General features: G+C 35.1%; 1 protein-coding gene across 14 annotated transcripts in view; it reads right to left on the reverse strand.

Moving 5' to 3' along the window:
* The window catches only part of tenm4 (teneurin transmembrane protein 4), a 427,071-nt gene that overhangs the window by 89,574 nt on the left and 321,056 nt on the right, over positions 1-16,441 (reverse strand). For all 14 annotated transcript variants that reach the window (XM_069190054.1, XM_069190066.1, XM_069190065.1 and 11 more), the window contains 3 exons: positions 8,131-8,301; positions 4,327-4,541; positions 1,796-2,006 (listed from right to left, as the gene is read on the reverse strand). In XM_069190054.1, coding sequence (XP_069046155.1) covers positions 1,796-2,006; positions 4,327-4,541; positions 8,131-8,301 — 597 coding nt within the window. The remainder of the gene's footprint in view (positions 1-1,795; positions 2,007-4,326; positions 4,542-8,130; positions 8,302-16,441) is intronic.

Here is a 16,441-nt window from a genome sequence, read left to right on the forward strand (position 1 = left end):
TGGATGAATTGTACCAGTGGAAAAAAAAAATGACTAAAGAAGGTAAAGAGAAGGCCCATAACACTGAAAAAGTAAGATGCGTTCTTTGTCTTTCATTTCAAGCTGTGCAAAAGGCATAAAAATAAGGAATATGTGTAGCTGTTCAGAAACCTTGGTCGAGAAGAGACAAATAAAGAAACAAAATGACTGAAATTAACAGAAATAAAAATGGTAGGAAGTTCAAAGGAATCATGCCTTGAGATGTTAGGTAATATTCAACAACAGATAAGGTTTCAATATTCTAAACAATGTATTTGTTTGTCTTTTGTCTAAATTGTGTTTATGTTGCTGTATTTTATTGTAACATAAATTAAGTACTGTGTCCGTGATTTCCAATGTGTCAGATGCATTCTGTTGAAAATTACACAATTTTTTATGGTTATATTCCAAGAAACCCCCTAATGATACTGTGTGTGGTTAAAGTTGTTTGTAGTTGATATGGAACAGAAAAACATTAATGAATTTCCACATTTACATGAGCTTATCTTTAATAACTACAAAAAATGTACTGAAATGTGCTAAATACCATGCTGTTTAACCAAATATTCAGTAACAAAAAATAACAAGCTTAGTTTTTTGCTATTGAAGGACATTGCTACAACGACCTATTTCCAAAAAGGGAAACATTTTCTCCTGCCTTTGCTCTAAGGTATACTGTGACCTAATCAGCCCTGTCCACAAGGCCAGAGGCAGCAGCTGTTGTTGAGCTCTGTCGCTGGATCTTTAAGACAGCCATCTCATTGGTGCAGTCTCTGGAATACTCAGGCTTTTGGCTGATTTTTTGTTCAAAGATTTACAGTACACTCCTGTTCAGCAAAACTAACCTACATAAGGTACCTCACTTCTATCCTGCTGAGGTGCTGAGCATTACAGTAAACAAGGTCCCCTGTTTCCACTCTCTTCTAATCATATATATTCTGAATCTCCCTCTATTGCTGAGTTGATCTCAGTAGGATAGCACTGTGCATTCTTTTCATCTTTGGTTGCTGGTTTTATTCCAATAAATGTGAGTGTGTTGGAACGTTTAAAAGTTACCATCAGTCTGCTGCTCAGAGATCTGTGTCATGGATGGGTTCTGGCTATAGAACTTTAATGAAAGGAAGCAAAACAGAGAAAAATCACACAGTAAACATGCATTAAACGTCTAAGCTTGTCACCTGCCTTTAAAATGATACCATCAAAGCTGTTTGTGAAAGCCCAAATGCTAATGCGGAAATAAAATGTATAGGACCCCCCTCCTGAAAAAGAAACCTGGCATTTTAGTCTTGGAATTGTATCTTATACAACAAAAAGGACAGAAATCTGAATCTGTTGTGGGTTGATAGTTATAACTGTAGGAAATGAGATTTGTGAATGGAAAGTAAATGAAAATTGGATCAAATAATGACCTGAAACAACATTAGGGGCAGGCCACAATCACAGACATTGAAATCGAGCCGCAACGTTCTACGTACATTATCAAAAGCCTGAAATCCCTGTAGTGCAAGACACCAAAGCTAATGACCACATTATATGTTCACAATGAGACAGACATATCCAAGTCACTGCTCTATACCAGGGAGGTTAAAAACCATTGACCATTCCCGCCAACTGCCTTCTTGTGGTCCTTAGTTAACCTTCATTAGCAATCACATTTTTTAACTTAAAATGAAAAATGAGTAATGCTGTAGGAAAAAAAAGTTAAAATCATAGTTGTGGAAAACCTCCTAGGAGACGGAAGTGATCTCCCAGGCAGATGGCAGGCCAAGCACCTCACCTATGGCAGTGGTAATGAAGGAGACCTGCTCTGCTTCTTTGCCATCATTGTAGACGGCCAGATGCCAGATGCCCGAGTCCATGTACTGGATGAATCCCGTGTCATGGTGGATGACGGGCACCAAGCTCCGGTGCTGGCCTGGGGGTCCTTCCAAGCCGCGCACATCTTGAGCTAACAGCCGCCTCCCGTCCAGCAGCTCCACAAAGTCAAACTGAAGACACAGAAGATTGAAATAACCATGAGACAGCACAGGTGGCAAGCCTTCATTTTTTAAGGGTCTTCTATCACGGGGAAGATTCTCCTTTGTACGCCAGGTGCAGTGGTATAGTTGTTTTAAAAAAGAGCCGCCCACTCTGTTCTGACAAATGGTAAGATGAGAGCATTCTCACTTAATAGTTTGCTAAATTTTAATCCAATTTCTGCATTGCAAATTGGTGTTTAGCAGCTCTTACAACTGGCAAAATTTGGGCCTGACCATGCACCAACATCACCTCGATTACCCACAGAATAGGCAGCTATGTGAAATTTTTTGACACTTAATTTGCTATTAAACCAGATTTATAAAGTCTATTTTAAACTTGGTTTAAACCAGAAACAGTAACTCCATTGTTATTGATCAATAACTCTCTGTAATTCAAAGTAATAATTTCCAGATACATAAAGCCTATATCTGTCAAATCAGTGAAAGAAAAAAGTAATACAACACTATTTTAAAGTAAAGTAATAACAAGTTTATTGTAAAGAAAGGAAATGAAGAATTTAAGGACAAACAGTAAAAACAAAGGTTAATATTTTTAAAAAACACATTTTCTCATTTGACTTTAAATGATCTCATAGAAAAGTCCCAATTTAATGTATCTATTGTGATGCCACTAGGGGCAGTGTACTGAATGGGAAGTACATTAGGAAGAGCGTCACAGACTTCAATAGGACTTCTGACTGCATTAAGATGGTGGAACAGACTTAGATACCATGATGTAAACTGCCACAAGGAACTTAAGAAGATAGAGGTGTTTTCTTACCAACGGGCCTATAAACCTCAAACCCAGAGAGAAACACTGGGAAAGTGATTAATTTCTTACTGCACACAAACTACATTTGACAGTATTTGGTGATTTCACAAATTCTCATTTGCTGAAAGAACATACAGAGAGCAGGTTGGAAGAAAATGGATTATTGTATTAAAACTTTTATTTTTTACTAATAAAGATTTAATACAATTACATTTTTATAATTTATTATATAATAATTTATAATAATAATTTATTAAATTTATTATAATTAAAAAGTTTTTTGTATTAAAAAAACTAAATTTATTATTGTATTAAACTAAACTATAGCAAAGCACAGGAAAGAAAAGAGCAGTGCAAAGTACTACAAAGAAATCCTAAAGAATTAAGTAAGAGACCTGTATATACTGTATCACTCTGTAGAAGAGACTAAAAGAGGCCAGGAGAAGTAGGAAGATAAAATGGCTTTAACAAGCACCCATAGCTTTTCTCTCTATTCAGAAAAGCAATAAAAGAAAGACTAGATACTAAGGCTATTAATAGATTTTTTTATTATTAAGAAGGCAAGATTGGAATTGTTCTGTAAAGAAAAATGACTAGATTTATTTCTCAAGCTTTGAGAAGAAAAGTATATTTTCAATTTTTTGAGAAAAGAAAATTATTTGTTTTCTACTATGTTGACAAGTTGACTTTCTTTTTGTTTTGTGATACACATTTTTTTATCAGGGTAGACCAGCTTCTTTGATCTGGGGGTTACTTTTTACCACTGCCAGAAGGAAGTGACTTCTGTTTATTTTTTTCAGTATAATTTGCCTAAGGTGTTTTCTTGTCTTGAGTCTGCCTACTTTTAACCCAACAGGTTACCGCCCCCCCCCACCTCATGGCATCAAACGGTGTAGAAAACAACTTTGTTTTCAGAGTACTAAAAAAAAAACTCCTTCAAAAACATCAATTGATTTAAAAAAAAACTATTGGTTATGGAAAAGTATTTCAAAACATGGTTTCAACTACTGACTGTAATTATGTTAGTCATTCAGTTTCCTTTTCTAGTGAAGGTATACAACTTCTAATTTATCATTTAAAAATACAGATTTGCGTGAAAAGAATTTTATGGATTTTCAGAATGATCAGAGTACATGCAAAATTAACTTTGCTGTGTGGAAATCGGAGATAAAAAATAATATAAAACGACAAAAACAATTGTTTTACTTCTAAATTGCATGCAGATTAGCACAAGGACAATTATTTTTAGATTAATTGTTTAATGTCTAAATGGAGAATTCCAAATTTTAACAAAAGCCACAATTTACAATTCTAAAAACTTTGAAAGAACTATGTTTTATGTTCTTACGTAAATGTGATTTTAGTCAAATCACTGAAAAGATGTACGTAGTAATCTTACATTCTTTTCAACTTCTGTAGTCTTCTGCTCTGCAAATTCTATAATTTCTGACTACTAGATCGAATGCCTTGTAAGGCATCTCCTGCCACACTCCAAAACTTTCAGCAGTTCTCAGTTACCTGTGTATGAGAGGGAGGCAGGCCTCTTCTTCCATAAATTCCCACCAAAGCATCTTTTCCCAATGACACGTTGAATTTGAGGTACATGGGGTGATCGACGAACACCTGAGATCGCCAGAAAATTCCAGGGGGGATCTTCTGCGTGACCTTTCTCCCAATGTCAATCTCTCCCATGTCTATAAAGCTGTCTTCTGGGAGCATACCATCAGGTTTAACTGTAACAGAAGAGTTTATGAATTAGTAGCAATTGGTTAATTAACTGTGAATTAACATAATTCATTAATAATGAAACATTTGTGATCCAGTTGTGGGGATTTTCAATAGCCATACGGTATAAAGGAAACAGTCGGTTATTAGTGTGGTATACATATGCATTATAAACTTTTTCTCAGATACAAAATCACACTGGATTACCAAAGCCTGGAATGTAAAATAATATAATCTAGTGATATTTAGAAGATCAGAAAACTTCTGCAATTCAGTACTTTAACAAAATGAAGGCAGCTCTGTAGTTTTTTTTTCTTTTGATCTTGTCTTTTCAAATATCTGCTCTGGAGTATTTTTTTTCCTCTTTCCTTCTTTGTCTCTAGAATTTTTTTTGTTGCCATGTTGAATGGATGGGTAGATTTTGTAGCAATAATATAGCTGGTCAAACACAACAACACAACCAAATGATGCAAATGGCCACCTTCTGCTAGACTGACAATACTTGGTGGCTTTGGAACTAATGGTATTAAACAGATATTGAATACTGTATTACTAGACATGTCTAAATACATATATGTGTTTTTGTACTGGTCATTGAAAATTGGATTATACTGGTTTAAAGCTGATTTATAAAGTGTCCAGGATAATAAATACCCTAAAAACAAAAATGTTCATTTGAAATGTGTGTTTAATTCAACTTTTTAAGCCATACTTAATATGTTCGGTATTTTCTGAGATACTTGCCTTTACCAATAAGGTGCCATTTCCTTATTTCAAATATTTCTGAAGGCTACCAGCAAATATCAATAATAATAAGGCATAGTAGCAAGTTCCATATGCTTAAAAATCTCTTGAACTCATTGAAACTGCATGGAAATGCCAACATCTGCTTGCCAATGAAGTAGAGCCAAATTTAAATGTGATTTCTATTAAACTAGACATCCACAAAACAGAACCCATGGGATTTAGGAAACAGAACGGCATAAAACTACACTAACTACAGCAGATGGTAGGAAGTCTCTCTCCTGTCCAATAGTTAATTATTTAGGATGTGCAACACCTGAAAAAAGACACCCTGCACACCTACCATTTACAGAAGCCCGAGAAACCAAATTCTCAATCAATGCACATTCTAGATATAACAGATTACTCAAATATTCACAGGGATATTTCTGTTTTATAACTAAGCTGCAAATGAGCAATTAGTGTTTGAGGTTAATGTTGCAAATGGCATTTGTCTTGAGTTAAAAGCTTTTAAAGTTCCAAATGAAATTCACAAATCTTGAAATTACATCTTGTCTGTAATTCAGCACAGATAATTAAATATTTGGCATGTCTCTTCAGCTAAAGTTTTAATACCAAATGTTATACAAAACTAATAATAACCAATTCAATTTAGAAGGAATTACCATTTAAACCTGGAGGGAGCAGTTCTTTAATATATTACAAATGTATTGAAATTAAATAATCCATATCTGCAATACATATCGGTTGATCTATCAAGCAAGGTTTGGACAAAACATCAACTTATGTTGGACAGCTATTTTAGGACACCTACAGGTAAAATCTTCTTGAAAGGCTATATAAAAGTATATAGATTTAAGTTTATATTAAGTTTAAGTTTATATTTAAGTTTTTATTACCTATACTGATTTTTATAGTGTCTTTTTATAGTTTTTTATAGTGTCCATATACTGTCACAATTACTGTACTGCAACCACCCTGTAACCTGAGTCATTCTTCCCTCTGGACAAGAAGTTTTAAACAAATTTAGTGTCCCAATATGGTGACAGTGTGCCATAGGTTGTGGCATCCTTAACACGAAAAATTAAAATGATGTCCTGGCTACTTGGTCATTAAAGATCTCAGTGCTGTACTTTGGAAGTACATGAGGAGGTCCCCTACTATAAATAAAACACTCTGGGATCCTTTAGAATGAAAAGTGATATATAAATGCAAAGAATTATCATCATTTTAAAGAAAACCAAAATTCCCAAATTAAGAGCATTCAGCCTAATTTCCACCCAAACAATTTGACCTCCACAACATAATTATTATTGAAATAATGTGACCTTGACTGTAATGTCTAGATAACAGACACATCTGAGGTGCAAACATGAACATGTGCGCATAGACACAGTTTGTTGAGCCACACACAGTTTCACATATAAATGTGTGGGTTGAAATAAATTGATTTGCTGTATTTTGCTTGACAAAGCTATACTATATGGCAGAATTAGAAAGCCATAGTTATTGATTTTCCTTCAACCGCTGCTGCCATTCACAAAGACCTGCCTCAGGGGGCTTTCCTTTTCTATCACCAATGTTTACAAAAAACTTTGACGGTCTGGTATCGCAAACACCCAACTCTGGGATTAATCTATATGATAATTGGGGGATCTGATTTTGCACCTTTGTCCACTTCCTGAGGCAATTAAGATGACCAAATTGAGACCATTTGTTAAAGACTGGGATTGAGCAAACTTTTATGCTGTATAACCTTCAATACCACGGGGATAGTGCCAAACTGTTGTATCCTTTATTCTGTTGCCAGTAAAGAGCCCAAATTAAGAGATGAAAGGAATGCTTCTCTTTAGATGGGGACAGAGAAACTAATCCCCTTCCAGCCTTTCGTTGCAGAATCCCCAAAGCTGCCTGTGCTTCCTTCCAGGAACAGATCATATTATTCCACTCACAGTCACTGTCATGACTTCTCATTGGATTACAATGCAGATTGCCATGGGCTGCTGGAATCGGTCTCAGTTCCAAATTGGATGAGAGATTAAGCACTCCAGTTTGTTCTTTCTGAGAGAACTAAATCAGCATAGCCCCTTTAACTTGTGATTCTCCAATTACTACTTTTCTTTAAAATATACTGTATGGAAATGCTGGATTATTACCCGCTTATTGAGTCTGGATGGTATTGGCTAAATTTTCCTTTTTCACAGAGATAAGGTTTCCATAACAATGAATGGTCAGTATAGTACTTTGGTGTCATTAACTGTTAGAAGTTTCCTTTTTTTTCTTTGGTGGAAAAATAATATTTTCTAAACATACTTTACTGAAGAAAAAATTGAGCACTTTCTTTTGGAAGAGAACAGCATTAAAAAATATACAAAGTATCAAGAATAAACTCCATGGAAGTGATGATATAAAACAATAAAATGCTATTTCAGTTACCTGCAGTAGCACATACCTGGTGATAAATCTACTACCACTTTGCAGTTAAAGACATTCATCATTAACAGATATCTATTTCCTGCATGTGTAACTTAAACATCAGAAATTACCTCAATTAGCACATTATACATTCCCTTGTGCACATGAGTACACAGGCACACGCAAACAAATCTGAATGAAAATGGACTGAAAAGAATACAAAGCAATACATACTTTAAAACAAAAAGCTTTTAACAAATTCGCTCACGTGCATTCTTCATACAAAAAATAATCTAATTGGCTTTCTGAAAGGCTAAAATTAATATAAGGTTGGCATCTGGTTATTCAGATTATGGCTTTGGAGAGGATAAGGGGGACATTACATTACAACACATGCTTAAAGTTAGGCTAAACATCCAGACATTCCACACTCCTTACCATCATCTGGGCTTTTGCCTTTTCTGTCAGGCAGCTCTAAGCCTGTGTTTCCCAGGGGTGGCTGTGCCATATCTGTAGGCACTGGCAGGCTGCTATCACTGTCTTCTCCAAGCTGAAACATCTGCCTCTGCATGGGTTGCAGGTGCCAATTTAGGCCAAACAGGTGCATGGCTGAAACACAAATAGAATAAAACAGTGAAAAACCATGCATGTCTATAATGGGTGTTTATCCAGGACATAATGAACTTTTGCATTGAGAGTTCAGGCGTGAATAGATTAAGGGGAATAAACGCATACGGACAGAAATGCAGATCTGAATTACATATGACAGAATTGAATTATTACAGTATTGAACACAATTTACCAAATACTTGCACGTTATCCTTAGGTAAAGTTTGCTGAAATAGTAAGAAATGCTGTATAGAAGCACTGAAGCCCTGGATAGAATTAGGCTCCAGGTTGAACTTGTTGATTTTTTTAGACCAAGGTACCAAAATAGAGTAGCGTCAACTAAATTGTACTGTAAAGTGAAGTTAACTAAAGGGACATTTAAAAAACATGCATATGCATAAACATCAAACAAAACTAATCTTAGAAGCTTAGATGCTGACACAAGAGAAGGGGCTTGTTTTAGGTCAAAGGGGTCATCTTCACAACCCCACAACTGTGCATCCAGTTGCTTTTAAACCACGGATGCTAAACTCTAGGTGCTCCTGAACACAAAAGTATTTTGCCCTAAAGCAAAACTTTTGTTCTAATCACTGTTACCTGACTAATTCGCACCACAGCTGGGAAGATAAGGAAATCATATAGTCAGCAGGAAACAAAAAAGAATGAATGCTAAAGACAGAAAAAGACACAAAGATATTTCACAAGGTCAACAAAAGAAATGCCCTTTGGGACAGATTGATGGAGTGCGGGACACAGTGGGGGAAGAGGTAACCATGATAGATCGCTAAGAAGAAAAGAGAAAAGACGAGCTTAGTGAAGCATAAGCTGCCCTCAAAACACTACAGTCAGCGGAAAACCCAGAAACACATTACAGCTCTTTTATTGGTTTGTTGGTTCTCCCTGGGTTTCTAATAAATAACCAGGCAAATCAATTATGATGTGTGAAATTAGTGCCTAGATTAAAAGACGAGGTAAGGTAATGTGTTTGTCTCTGTGTCCAGCAAATGCAATATTTATTCATATATTAAGATTTATGTCAAAGAAGAGGAGATCAACTGCAGAAATTACCCTATACTCTTTTAAAACCAACCCTAAAAATGTTTCCTGGTAATTCAGTAGCTGAATTCCTTTTTTCATTCCAACTTTATAGAGATAGCCATAGCCAACTGAGTTGAAATTGGTCATCTTTGCATGGTTGAACTGCTTACAACGTACTATTCCTTGAAATTATATTATCCAGTTTCAGAATAAACTAATAATAACTATTTTTCTCATGTGGAGGTGCTTAGAAATATGCCCTCAGCCATCTTTTAGGACTCTAAACTTCAAATATCCATCCATCCATTTTCTAACTGCTTCATCCAATACAGGTTGTGGGGAAACCAGAGCCTTTTCCAGCAAGCAAGCTAGATGTGATACCCTTGATGTGATACCAGTCCACCTCAGGCCGCACGCAGACACTAACACACACACACGCACACCAAAGCCAATTAACCTATCAGTATGTCTCTGGACTGCTGGAGGAACGTCATGTGAACATGGAAAGAACCTACAAACTCCATCCCAGGAACTGAACCCAGGGCCCTACAACTGCAAGGCAGCAATTCTAACAACTATGCCACAACACTGCACAACTTCAAATATGAAAAGTTACAAATACAATAACAGAAGCTTATTGTGAGAGTAATCTAACCTAAGTTTTAAGCTAATCTTGAGAGTATGGGTTACTGAGAATTTATTAAACACAATCTTTAAACTCTATACCTTCTTCCCTATTATAATATTTTCCATTCATAGTGTCAAGAATTTAACTGAATGTACAGTAAAACATGATCAACTTGATTACATCATTTTATAATTATGTTTCATTTAAATTAACTTAACTTTGTCCATGTTACTTTTGTATTATTCCTTTTTGTAAGATATAAAAATGGACTTTGGAAAAAGAGGTTGAGCTCTGGCATGAAACGTTGGATGTTGAAAGAGTTGATAAGACATACTATTTTATAGAGCTGTCAAATTATTACTGTGCAGATAAAAGTATTGCTTTTTTAAACTTTAATCTTGGGAGCTCCGAGTGACATTTTGGCAAGCCAAACTTGTGACGGATTTCTAACAGTGGATTCCTTTCAACATTTCGACATTGGATTTGAAGTCCATACAATGCTAGGCTCTGTTAAATTGCTGAAATTCTCAATAACAACTCAATTATAAAAATCAACAGTATCAAACTGACAATTAGTCTTAATCCTATAGATGTACTGTATGAGTATACAATAGTTAGACCATGTAAGAGTATTTTCAAATAAAGATATGAATGATTGGAGGATAAAAAAAGAATTAGAAAAATGCAACAATTTAAACTTGCATCACTTTATAAAATAAGAATTTTTTACGATTTTTATAAAAATAAGAAGGAGATGTAATGGCTTTACCTGAGATTAAATAAAAGTAGGCTTTATTCAGCCCTACTGAATACAATATTTATCCTATTTGTTTCATGTTGGTTAGTCAGTTAAAGAACCTTAAAAATCAACATTTACTGTATCTGTAAATCATGAAACCTTTAACTGTTAGCATCTCAATACCCAGTTAAAAACAATGTTTTGAGGGCTCAGACGTGTTTTGTTAAATAACATTATTGTGTTCTCCACTGAATAACTTATCTTTAATTACATGTGTCCTTGTTCGTGACACTATTTTAATCCTTGACCCCAATACTACTGAATATCTGACTAGAAATTATGAGACCCTTCAAACAGTTGCAACACTAATGAAAATAATTTCCTACAGCTAAGCAAATCAATAGCCATTTTGAAGATTCTTAGGAATGCATCCTCACTCTGATTCTATGGATTCTACATAGAAAGTGAGTGAATGGTGAGTCTTGCTGGCCTGGTGGAATGGGACCTAGTCTTGGGTTTAACTCCAGTATGTCTGTGGAGAATCATTTAGTACCTTTCTAATGTCCTCCTGAGTAAACCTCCCAAAAAAACTACCAACAGCAGGATGGTATTTATGAGAATACAAAAATACAACAATAAAAATTTCCATTTAGTCCAATACCTTTTACATGTATAACAAAACTTCAGAACAGTTTGAAAATATATTTTGAAAAGTTAACGCATTCAATGAGAGATTGATCGGTTGGTTTTCAAATGTTATGTTGTTGGCTTTGGTGGAAATGGTCTCTTGTAGTTTTACATCAGGCGGAAGAGCAGACAGCAGGAGTACATATATACTGGTTGAACAATTGCCAAAAAGGAAGAAAAAGAAATGGGCAGAGTTTTCCAAGTAATCACTCTGCTGCAGAGCTCAATCCTGGCCTAACTGCCTCATGATACTCTATGCTTCTGCCAAAAATTTGCCTGTGAAGCATTTCACTCAAGAAAAAAAATCTTTGAAAGTTGCTGGCATCAATCTTAGAACAAAAAAAAAATTAAAAATAAGGACTAGATAAAGAAATGTGTTTTAAATTCAGGTAAAGACTACAGTCTTCAGTGAAGATGGTAAATGAATGTGTGTGCTGACCTTCTTAACAACCCTTTTCTTTAGCCTAATCTATTTCAGTGCCCTTGCACTATTTTTTTCCCCGTGAGCTTTCAAGACACCTCATGTAATCTGAATATTAGGTTGGCTAAATAATATACATCTACACAAAAATATTAAATGCAAATTCGCCTCTTTACAGAAAACAGGAATTAGAAAGTATGTCTTATGGTTGTTCTTATTTCAGCTGAAAATATATTGGGCATAGTTTAAATCCCAAAACAAACTAAACAACATCTAATGGAAAACAAATCCTCTTAAGTCTATAAAACCATAGCCTTGGCTTTACAAACCATTAATTTTGCTTATCTGCCAGTAGTTAGACTCCACATATTTGCAAACATATGGCTAATTAATACCTCTTAGTCACTTGAATGGATGAGCAGTGAGGGTGGCATTTTTCAGTTCCTCATACACCTAACTGCACCTACACCTTCACAATGAGCTAATCTGTTAACATAGTTAGACAAATCCACTATAAACATACAGAAATTGTATGATATTTATTCAGTTATCACATTTACTGATAAAGCAGATGGGTCTTCAGACTGAAAATACTAAGAAAAAAGTATGCTCTTCAAGGGAATAATAATTTAAGAAGCACATCTGCTCCTTTAAACCCAAGTGACCTTGAAAGAGCGTTGTTTTGTGCTTTAGATATTTAATATGCAAAATGCATTCTTATAAAGTATTTTATATCCCAATTGATATTTTTTTTGGATTGATTTTCTCATAAAACACACATGGAAGCATATACTCATTTTATAAAAAAACGTTATGTTTTATTGGTTTCCAGTGTGACTCTGACAATGGCATAACAAATTGTTTTTCCAGAAAGTGCATTCTAAAAAACTGTCCACCTCCTACACCACAAATTACATTGTTTACATTGTGCATTTAGTGGAACATCAAAATAGTGCTGTGCTGTGTATATGAAAGCAAGAAATCCTGTGTTATGTATGTGTAAACCCTGCATGAAGCACATAATTCTTATTGTTAAACTTCCCATATTCGGAGTCCCAGCAGGACATACTGTATAAAAGCAGCTATGTCATACATCTATTATTATGCTGAGCACGATGCAGGCAGATTAGCGGACAGTAGTGTGCGCAGTCCAGGCCACAAGGTGTTTTGTAACCTCAACTTTGGCTTTCAATTGTCCAAGATCCTTTGATGCAAAACGTCATCAACAGTGTACATTTTAAACTGTACTACACATACTATGAATTCTGTAATCCAACAACAATTTCTTGCACTGCTGGACAGCTTTAGGTTACACTTTTAAATTTAAAGATGCTTTTAGTCAATATGGGTTTTTTAATTTGTAATCCAGAGAACTCCTGCAAAAGGAAAAGGAAAAGCAAAGGATGTTTATTTAAAAAGACAGTTACGTTTTAACACAATCTTAATATAAATTGCTGTAATTCTCATAAAAACAGCCATTCATATTTTCTTAGCACAATGAGCTTCCAGTTTTCAGCTTCCAAATCAACTGGGCTTTGTAATCTAAATGAGACCAAGCTGCTTTAATTGCAACTATACTGTAATCCAGGCAAATTCATCAGTGGCTCTCTGCACAACACACTCATCTCTGCCAGTTGATTATGAATATTTTTCCAAAGAAGAAAAATCTGTAAAGACTATTCAAGACTTTTTCAATGTCTTTCATTTAGTTTAACATTGCAGAACTAAATTCCAGTATAATTGGTTAACAAAATGGTTTCTCACAAAGACCAGAGCAATTTTTTTTACTTTGTAATGGTTATCTCTCAGAACTTTCAGCATGTTTTTTTTATGATTCTCAGTGTCAAAACTGGCTATAGCTAATTTTTCTAAGGTTGCATTCTTAAGAAAATAATGAGTTTGTAAGGTTGTATCAAAAAATTTAGTCCATCTTATACTGGACTCTAAGGGGTTATACAGTAAATCTTTCCTTTCATGCCTGTACATCTGAAGTGTGACAAGACATGTCTAATGAAACATCCTTTATTCTTCATGCTTGTTAGTTCACTGAGGAGCTGTGGTGACGTCTTTTGAGACATCAAACTTGACATTTTTTGTCAAAAAATGACATAGCACTTCTTCAGCAGTGACTACACAGTAATGCGAAAACCTTTTTTAAAAAGTACAGCACTTCCAAAATTTGCCAGAACAATCCCACTGAATGCTGACGCTATTTCATCTGACTGTTACAACATCAAGTAACATTACATTACTATAATGTGAACTTGTGCAAAGAGGTGCAATGGACGTTTTAAGAGGAAAGATTCAAACCCTTCACTAAGTAGTACAAAGTATTATTTTTACTCTTCAGAATTTTATTACTTTTATATTTCTAAGAGGCTGACTTTAAACTGCAATAATATCTTGTTCATAGCCTGTGCTGAGGACCGTTAAAAATGTTTTCAGGTTCAAACTTATCTTATAAAGCAAAACAGATGCTTAATTCTGTAAGGAGAGAGCCACCACTGGGAAGACTCACATTTTTTGTGTCTAAAATTTGATATGGCTAAAAATTAACCTATTTTATAAAGCTTCAGAACAGAAACAGATTTGGCGAATCAAAACACTTACGAGCATCAAATGAGTTCATTAGTCAGCCCAGCCAGAGCTTCCAATTATGTTACTCAATAATTAATTGAACTCAAAATTAAATATATTTTTTCATCACCGTTTAATTAAAGATGGCCCTTCTTTCTGATTCGAAATCCAGTTCTTGTGGTGAGGTTCAGTTTTGAATGTGTTTACTTCAGGCGCAAGGGGAGATCATCTGAATTTTAATAATTAATATTTTTAAGAAGTAATTACTCTTTGTAATTAAGCTGTCTCAGCTTGGTGGGCAACTCTGGCATCTTGCCAGGGCACACTGGTATAAGGTATAGTTAGAGCTAAGAAAGGCTTTGGTTTCCTAAGCATATCGGGAAAATTACCTCTCTTTAGTAGACCCATTTAAAGCTGCAGTGCCCAACAATCAGTCTACTATTTCAACCCACTTATTGGATTTTAAATTCAATGAAAAGTCTAACTGATACCACTTACCAGTTACACAGTACCTGAGTCACTACAATAGACAGAAGTCGTTTGGAATCATGCATGGTTACTGGCTGCTGTTGCTGTTCTTCCCCTACCATCACTACTACTAATCTTTATTATCAAAATATCCTGGAATAGGAGCCTTTATTTGTAATATATCCACCTGTGCAATCATTAGATTATAATTTGGAGAAAACCCAACATCAGCATAAACTGTCTTAAGTAAAGCAGAAATCATATGAATTATTTTTGGCGCAGACTTATTGATATCCGAGACCGGAGTATTATTTACAGTCACAGTATCTCTATTTTTTCAAGTGGTACATTTAGAAAGGTGCAAAAATAATAACTGTAATGCCACTGCGATGGCATTGCAGTTATTTCTTTTGCAGGTAAGATAAACACAACACTGAAGCAAAAACTCCACAAATTGATGGCACTGAAACAACAGAGTCATGAAATAAGTCCAGCACAGCAGCGTGTAACTGCCAGAAAAAAAAAAATTCTGGGGGAATGGATAACAATCGTGCTCAAATATATGTATTTCAACAAGAAAACACATGCGAAATATGTACCTGTGTCCTTTTTTCATCTTGTTCCACTAACCTAAATATTATAAAATAATCTATTCAGTAAAATTGCTTAAAATTCACACATGGAGGACAAAGGAGAATGATGTCTATTCTACAAGCGCTTCAAGACACAGATGCTTAGGAAAAAAGTGTAAAGCAAGTTACATAATCCTTTCATCTGACAGCACCTTGCACATCACTAACATGAGGTGGAGATGTTTCTGCCACTTTGCAAAGCAACAAAGGGGTGTGATGAAATACATTTTCCCAACCAATCTACTTCAGTGTGTTTTGTCCAGCCCTCAGGTGTCACCCCCCTCTCTTTAGGGCTGGCTTGCAGCTCAAGAAGGAAGGAAAGACAAATGGATTTCACAACATCTCATCCGCCAGCAGTGTGCAAGAGGATAGGTGTGGAAATGGATTTTTATTTCTTCAAAAAACATTTTATTCATTTTAAACAGGTTTTAAAACGTTTTAAAATGAGAACTTTTATTTTGACCATTTTCCACCAAACTCAATAGAACCGTTTTTCACAGCATGTTTTGTTGTAAAGGGAATTCTCCATTTATACACTCTTAATTTTACTTCTAGTGCACAAATGTAGGACAAGTCATTTCTCAGTGTAACACACTCAGCCGTGCTCAGGAACTGGCAGCTTTATAGAGAGTTCAAGACAATGTACACTATACTTGTGTACCCAGCTTTGCACCACGATGAATACCATCGTGTTCTAATACCATTAGTGTTCTTCCAACCACCTTCTGCCATCTCACACCTAATAAATAAATCTAGGAAATGCCATTATGTTTCTAAATCTAAAATAAAATCAATAAATCACTAAACACAAAGTAAGCTATTTCAAGATCTTCAAACGAATCTTCAAAAAATCTTTAAAACAGCAGCCACGTGAGGGTTTTCAACCACGCGTGGAAAGGTTTAGAAATCCTGACCAATCTGTTACTGCAAAATGTGTGTTTAATACATTC

Source organism: Lepisosteus oculatus, chromosome 5, assembly GCF_040954835.1.
Source record: "Lepisosteus oculatus isolate fLepOcu1 chromosome 5, fLepOcu1.hap2, whole genome shotgun sequence".
Classification (NCBI taxonomy): Eukaryota; Metazoa; Chordata; class Actinopteri; order Semionotiformes; family Lepisosteidae; genus Lepisosteus; species Lepisosteus oculatus.